Here is an 8,210-nt window from a genome sequence, read left to right as displayed (position 1 = left end):
AATAGAAATACCATTTGACCCAGCAATTCCACTACTGGAAATTTACCCTAAAGAAACCATAACCGCCATCCAAGCAGATATATGCACATGCTTATTGAGGCTTTGTTTGCAATAGCATAGAGCTGGAAGCAGCCCAGGTGCCCATCAGTGGACGGATGGATGGAGAAGCTCTGGTATATTCACAGGATGGAATACTTTGCAACATTGGAAAATAAGGAACTCATGAAATATTATGCAAAATGGATGAACCTGGAGGACATTATGCTGAGTGAAATATCTCAATCACAAAAGGACAAATACTGCATAGGGCCAGTGTTGTAAAATGGGACTGACAGCAGGGTTGAGGGAAAGCAGAGAAGGAGGAGAGGAATGATGTATACTTCATTGAAAGAGATGAGGGAGATATATAAAAGGGATATATTACTGGATATTATTGTCATAACAGGAGTCCAGAATGAAGGCTGCACAGTGGAGTGGACTTGGGGGGGGGAGGGATTGCATAACAATGAAAGAGTTTTTCTTTTGCTTTTCAAGGAGAAAAGTAAATGGGGGGAAGGGTGGGCAGGGAGAAAAGTGCAACAATGAATGACTGGAAACCCTAAGTCTCTGTCAACTTTCATTAAAAGTAATTTTTAAAAAAGTTAAAAAGAAGATATATATTCACCTGAGTAATTCTAATTTTAGAAAAATGTCCTAGAATAACATGTGGATTTGTAAAAGGAGTTATTTACAATAATGTTTGAAGTTTTATTATGATAGTGAAAAGTTAAAAACCTATTAAAAGTTTATCATATTGGAAGAATCATGGAATGTATATATGAATTGTTATATTGTCATGCTATCTTAGGAAATGCAAAATAGCTGTTGAAAAGAATAAATCATAACTGAACATATTAACATAGATATTTCTCAAAAAGAGAATATTAAGAGAAATTAGTTTAAAAGTGTTGTTGCCATTATTGTTAGATGACATTGAGTAACCTTTGACTCATAGTGAACCTATGAACAAAAAAGATGGAAACCGTGCTCTATCTTGCCCCATCTTCACAATCTCCATGCTCTCATCTATATTCTGTTATGAAGCATGAGAAATAATACTATGTACATTATTTACAGTTAAATCTATAGGTAATGAAGGTATGAAAAACATACGTGACAGTGATAAATTATTGAATCAAGACTATAGTTACCTCTGGAAGGGGCTGGGAGAGGGAGAGGATTTCAGTTTACAGGCTAGAATACTTGAAGGTCTAAATCTTTCCTTTCTTTTTAAAAACGTATACCAAAGTACAAGACTTTATTAAAGCCAAGCAATGTATACTTGTGTATTTACCACATTCTATGTTTTCAACATGTTAGAAATGTGTGTTTGGTTTACAATAAAGAATACTCTGTTTAGCTACCAGTCTGGATAAAAATAGAAGTGTAACAATTTAATCTATCATTTCAGACACATGTATGACCACTTCACAAACCTCTACCCCCAGCTGATTAAGAAGTCTGTCATCCTGGATAAAGTGCGGTATTTTATGGAGTATGTATACTAGCTCTTCTCTCATTGTCATTAAGGCTGGATAATTACAATTAATCTGTGACTTCAAAGAGCAGTTTTTCCTCTTGTTAAGATCTCTGTTAGTATACTATAGTAGTTTTGTTAATGGCACAAGAATTACAGACAACGTTTAATTTTAGATCTTTCAAAGACAGGTTGGTCATCACATTATTAATTGTTAACACAGCAGAAGGAAGACACACCATCATTGTAAAGCAGACAGAAATTAGGCTGTGGGTCTCTTCCATATTGGGGCTCCTCTCCCTCTTACTGGGATCCCATCTCTTACTAAGGTGGTTCTTTATCATGAGCTTGGTGAGTAATCCAGCTGATGTGTTAACTAATATCTAAGGTCATAATTCTCGTAATTCTCTGTAGAATATGTCTAACAAAATATTACTAGTCCTTAAATGCTTAGAAAAATTATTTTCTATTTGTGGAATGAGAAGCTATGAAATGAATTTGAAGACAAGAGTGTTCTTGAGTTGGTCGTTGAGACCAGAGTTGAACAAGCTCTTCCTGAAACACTAATGGCCCGCAGAACATAGGTCAAAACCATTGGATGAGATCCAAGAAAGCAATCACATTGTGTGATGCTAAGATTAATTTTGAGATCTTCTGAGACAAATCAGAAATAATTTCCACCTACAAAGCTAAAATTTTCTCTCGTATAGTAGAGAGAGTGGAAAAAAGAAGTTTTAGCAAAGACACAATCAGAAAAATAAAAAGATAGCTTTGCCTAATATGCTAGGAAAGAGACATCAAGGTAGTTACTAATAACACTGAAATGAATTAGCCAATGGCTATGAAATAAACTGTAATAGAAAATATAAACATGCAAATATCTATAGGATTATTTTCTGGTTTTTGCTATTCTTTAGTCTGACCATGTACACATATGAAAGTTAATAAAGTTGTCTTTATTATGCTTTTATGTCTTTATTATGCTTTTATGGTTTTATACGAAACATGCCTGGATGTTTCATCCTTGACTTTCTCAGATATCAGTGTGTCACAGACATCTAATTATCATTCCTAGGTTTTACTTCCAGGTAGAGCTTGGAGGAAGCTTTACAGAAACTGTCATGGCCCCAGGTAGAAATTAAAAATAGATTAAGATGTGTCGTCAATTCCTTTCAAGTGACTGTTGTTGTTGTTGATCGACTGAGTCAAGCACAACTCATAGCAACCCTATGAACAAAAGGCCTGAGGCCTTTCTGTAACTATTGACCTTTATCAAAGTTCATAGAGTTTCTGGAGGCATGTTGGTTAGGAAGTAGATGCCACTCCTGCTTTAAGCGACTGGAATGTTATAAAACCTAAAATTTAATTTATGCTAGCTTAGATGTCTAAATAGAAAATTTTCTAATACCTGCATTTTATTTGTGTGTAAATGAGCAAACCTCTAATGCAAATCTCATTTCCCTTTCAGGAAACAAGATAAGTGGGCTCGGGAAAATGTGAAACGTTATAAAACGGACCCATTTTGGCGACATGTTGGCTATATTCTGGCACAAATAGATGGGCTGTATGTAGGAGCAGGGAAGAGGGCTTTGTTAGAAGACAGAAAGGTAAGATTTCCAAAAAATTGCTTAGAATTTACATGATATGACAAGAACATTAAAATTTTACTTTAGGTCTAGAAGCTATAAATTCCTGGCAGACAATTGCAATCATATCTATCATTTCTAGTACCTAATTAATTTTCTGATACAACATTCTAACTCAGTGCACATTGAATAATTAACTTGTTTCTATGTTTTCTCAGTAACTTCAATAATTCTGTGGTCTAGAGTTAAGTTAAAAGGACTATGGAAAAAGTCAATAGACTTTAAAATAGTCAGTAGACATCTTTTTCTTAAAAATTTTATTTATTTATTTTTCATTTCAATGAACATCTACAGAGATTTTGGAATTCCATTCATTCATTGTTGCACCCTTCTCCCCGCCAAACCCACCCCTCCTCCCCCACCCCCGTTTGCTCCTCTCCTTGAAAAGCAAAAGAAAAACTCCCTCATTGGTACACAATCCCCCCGCACATCCCCCAACCCCAAATATAATCCACTCTGCAACCCTCATTCCGTACTCTTACGATAAACTTAATGCCCTAAAATATAATACTTTTAAACTATTCTCTCCCCCATAGACTTCAATGCTGTAAACATATTTCATCCAGTTTTTCTCAGTCTTACCCCCATGCCGATGTCAGTCTCATTCTACAACAGTGGCACCATATAGCATTTGTCCCTTTGTGACTGAGATACCTCACTCAGCATAATGTCCTCCATGGTCACCCATTTTGAATAATATTGCATGAGTTCCTTGTTTTTCAATGCAGGATAGTATTCCTTTGTGTGAATATACCACAGCTTCTCTACCCATTCCTTTGTTGATGGGCATTTAGGTTGTTTCCAACTCCTTGCTATTGTAAACAAAGCCGTGATAAACATGGGTATACATATATCTACTTGGATGTCATTTATGGTCTCTTTAGGGTATATTCCCAGTAGTGGAATTGCTGGGTCAAATGGTATCTCTATTTGCAACTTTTTGAGAAAGCGCCACATTGCTTTCCACAGGGGTTGCACCATTTTACACTCCCACCAACAGTGAATAAGGGTTCCAGTCTCTCCACAACCTCGCCAGCATTTGTTGCTTGCTGTTCTGTTAAATTTTGCTAGTCTTACTGGGGTGAGAGGATATCTCATGGTTGTCTTGATTTGCATCTCTCTCAGAGCTAGGGATTTTGATCATTTCTTCAGGTGCTTGTTGGCCATCTGAATGTCTTCCTTGGTGAAGTGTCTGTTCATATCCTGTGCCCATTTTTCAACTGGATTATTTACCTTTATCTTGTTGTGGTGCTCAAGCAGTTTATGAATTCTAGATATAAGTCCCTTATCTGACATGTCATTACCAAACACTTTTTCCAAGTCTGTGGCTTCCCTTTTTACCCTGTTAGAGAAGTTTCTGGATGCGCATAGGGATTTGATTCTTAGAAGGTCCCATTCATCTATTTTATCTTCTCCTGGTTGTAAATTTTTCAGAATATTTGGAAGACTCGTTATGTTGTGTATTAGGACTACTAAAGTTCTTCCAAGCTTTTCTTGAATGAAGTTTATAGTCCTTGGTTTTAGTCCTAGGTCCATGATCCACTTTGAGTTGGTTTTTTTATATGGAGTGAGGTGGGGATCTTGTTTAATTCTTCTGCAGATAGTTTTCCAATTTTGCTAACGCCATTTGTTAAAATGGCTGTCATTTCCCCACCTAACTGATTTCATCTCCTTGTCAAAAATCAGTTGACCATAAATAGATGGGCTGATTTCCGGGTTCTCAGTTCTATTCCATTCATCTATGTGTCTGTCATTGTACCAGTACTGTGCTGTCTTGACTACCACAGCAGTGTAGTAGGATTTTAAATCAGGAAGTGAGATGCCTCCTACCTTTTTGAATATTTTCAATGGATAAAATTAGACATCTTAACTTTAGACTATATAAAGTCAAATGGAGCTCTGGTGGCCTAGTGGCAAGAAGCTGCGTTGCAATCCCAAAGGCACATAGTTTGAGACCACCAGTTGTGCTGTGGGAGAAGGATGGGCAGTCTTCTCCCGTGCAATTAACTGCCTCTGAAAACTTGCTGGAGGGTCAGCTATGGATCAGTTGTGACTCTACGGTCCTCAACAATAATAAAAAGTCAATAGACTTTTAAACTAGTGTTTTAGAATATATATCTTTTTAATGAAATTGTTTACGTGTGCAGGTATCTCAGCTTTCAACTATATATTTAAAATATATATATATATACACACACACATATAAACATCCACACACATGCCAGTTTATGAAAGCTGTAGTTAATCATGAAGGAAACAGAAGATACCATTTTATATAGTCCCTAAAAATATGGATATTTTGGGCATATTGTTAGGAGAGGCTATACTTTGGAAAGGGACATCACGCTTGGAAAGGTCGAGGGTCGACAAAGGAGAGGAAGACCCTGAGCCAGATGGATTGGTACAGTGTCTGCAGCAATGGACTCAAATGTGTTGACAGAGTTCAGATCTTGTTCCTAGGGCCAACAAAGTGAGTTGTGTGAGTCATAAGCGTATTTTAAAAGTTCCTAACATGGTCCAAAAAGATATAAACACTGGAGAAATCAGATTTCCTTTATTTCTTCACTTTTGCATCAGTAAATAAATAACTAAAAAGCTAAAATAATTGTTTCAGTTATTAACATTGGTATATTTACAATATATCAGTTACATCAATATATGAAGAGAAAATAATTTTAAGTTGTGCCATAACATAAATGTTGTTGTTATTCTGTACCATCAAGTTGGAACAGACCCATAGCTGACCCACTAGTAGGTTTTCAGAGGCAGTTAATTGCAAGAGAGGAAATTGCCCATCTTTCTCCTGCAAAGAAGTTGGTGGATTTGTACTGCATGCCTTGGAGATTGCAACACAGCTTCTTACCACTAGACCACCAGAGTTCACACAAAGGCAAGATGGAATCCAATGCAAGATATGCATATAAAACAAAGTAATTTTGTCTGCTTGAAATAAACATATGAATAAAAGATAATGTTCTTGTGTTCTTTCAAACCAATTCAAACTCAATGAGTAGAACTGCCCGCCCCTCTAATGGAAGGGAAAATCTCTCAGAGGATTTTTAGGCTTTAATCTTTATGGGTAACAGTGGTGGCAGAGTGCTCAGCATGTTGCTCTGTTAACCAAAAAGTTTAACGGTTTGAATAAATTAACTGCTCCTCAGAAAAAGGTGGGCAGTCTAATCCTACTAAGATTTACAGCCTCAAAAACCCAACAGACCTGATCTTCCACAAGAAAAAGACTGGTAACCCCATTACAAAATGGGCAAAAGACATGGAAAGAATTTTCACAGAGAAAGATATTTGAATAGCAAACATACACAAGAAGAAATGTTCCAAATCACTGGCAATAAGAGATATGCAAATCAAAACCACAATGAAATACCATCTCACCTCAGTAACAGTGGCAAAGTTTAACAGGACAGCAAGTAACAAATGTTGGAATGTATTGTAAAATGGTACAGCCACTCTGGAAAGCAGTTTGATGCTTCCTCAAAAAGCTGAACATAGATATTACATATGACTCAGCTATTCCACTGCTTGGAATATACTCCAAGAAAATTAGAACTGAGGCTCAAATGGAGACTTGTATACCAATGTTCATAACAGCGTTGTTCACCATTGCAAGGACATGGAAACAGCCCAGATGTCCAACCACAATTGCATGGATTGAGAAATTATGGTACATTCATATAATGACTACACAGCACTCACGAGCAATGATTTTATAAATTATTAAGTAACTTGGGAGGGACTGGAGAGCGTTGTGCCGAGTGAACTCAATCAGTCCCACAAGGACAATTATTGTAGAATGAGGATGAGGATTCGGGGGTTGGGGGTGGTGGAAGCAAAGGGAGGATGGGAGGATGAGGATGTGCAGGGGCTGGGGGTGTTAATCATGAGGTTCTACAATTTGATGGTTGAGGAGTGAGGGGAATTGGAAGAATCAGGTGTGAAAACAATGTACTCTAATTTTATAAATGAACTAGTATAATAATATTAAAAAAACACAGCCCAACAGAGGACTATTCTGAGCTAGTCTTAACAGCACACAATTTGGTTTTTCCTAGAGAACCTACTGGGTTAGATTTACTCAGTCTTATAGAGTCATACAGGGAGCTCTGGTGCTGTCAACACAAAGGTATGCAGTTCAAATCCACCAGCTGCTCCACTGGAGCAAAATGGATGATCTCTTTGCATACAATTGCCTCTGAAAACTCTGGAGAGTCAGCTGTGAATAAGTTTCCACTCAACGGTACAAAGCAACAACAACAACAATATGGTCATATAGCCATGGGTTTTTGCATCTAAAAGTTAGACAATGAATAAGAATGACAAATGTAGAATCATTGCCTTTGAATTGTGGTGTTGGAGAAGAGTGCTGAGTATCCCATGGACTGCCAAAGGAGCAAACAAGCTTATTTTAGAGAAAGTGCAACCAGTGTGCTCATTAGAGGCAAGGATGGTAAATTTCATCTCACAAACTTTTTGTTTTCAGGAGGGGTCAGTACTTGGAAAAGGAAAACATTAATGGAAAAGATGAAAAGGCAGAGAAGGATCAAAAGGGCCCTAGCAAAATGGATTGACACAGTGACTGTAACGATGATTTGGAACATACCAGACATGATGAGGATGGTACAGGACAGGGCAAGTTTCAGATGTGTTATTCATGGGGTTGTTATGAATTGCAATTGACTTGATGGCACCCAATAAAAACAATGCATGGTCTCTATGTGTTGAAATATGCTTGATAACAAGCAACAAATCTTTTCTCCCATGGAGTCAGTGGAGGGTTTAAGCAAATTATCTTATTGCTTAGCAGCTAAGGGCGTAACCACTGTGACACTGTTGTTGCTGATGTTGTTATGTGCTGTCAAGTCTCCTGCAACTCATAGTGACCATATGAACAACAGCCCTAAACCCTGCTCTGTCCTGTGCCAATCTCACTGTCTCTGCCACACCTACACCCATTATCCCAGTCACTGAATCAATCCACCTCATAGAGGGTCTTCCTCTCCTGTGCTGTCCCTCCACCCTCCCAAGCATGATGT

At 37.5% G+C, this 8,210-nt stretch overlaps 1 protein-coding gene across 1 annotated transcript in view; it reads left to right on the top strand.

The window, feature by feature from the left end:
- The window catches only part of PLBD1 (phospholipase B domain containing 1), a 67,670-nt gene that overhangs the window by 11,206 nt on the left and 48,254 nt on the right, over positions 1 to 8,210 (top strand). The window contains exons 2-3 of the mRNA XM_006888476.1: positions 1,451 to 1,534; positions 2,985 to 3,123. Coding sequence (XP_006888538.1) covers positions 1,451 to 1,534; positions 2,985 to 3,123 — 223 coding nt within the window. The remainder of the gene's footprint in view (positions 1 to 1,450; positions 1,535 to 2,984; positions 3,124 to 8,210) is intronic.

This window comes from Elephantulus edwardii, unplaced genomic scaffold (assembly GCF_000299155.1).
Source record: "Elephantulus edwardii isolate Elephantulus edwardi_28Jun2011 unplaced genomic scaffold, EleEdw1.0 scaffold00067, whole genome shotgun sequence".
NCBI classification, from domain to species: Eukaryota; Metazoa; Chordata; class Mammalia; order Macroscelidea; family Macroscelididae; genus Elephantulus; species Elephantulus edwardii.
The sequence above is the reverse complement of the archived record's forward strand: the minus strand, read 5'-3'. Positions and strand labels throughout refer to the sequence as shown.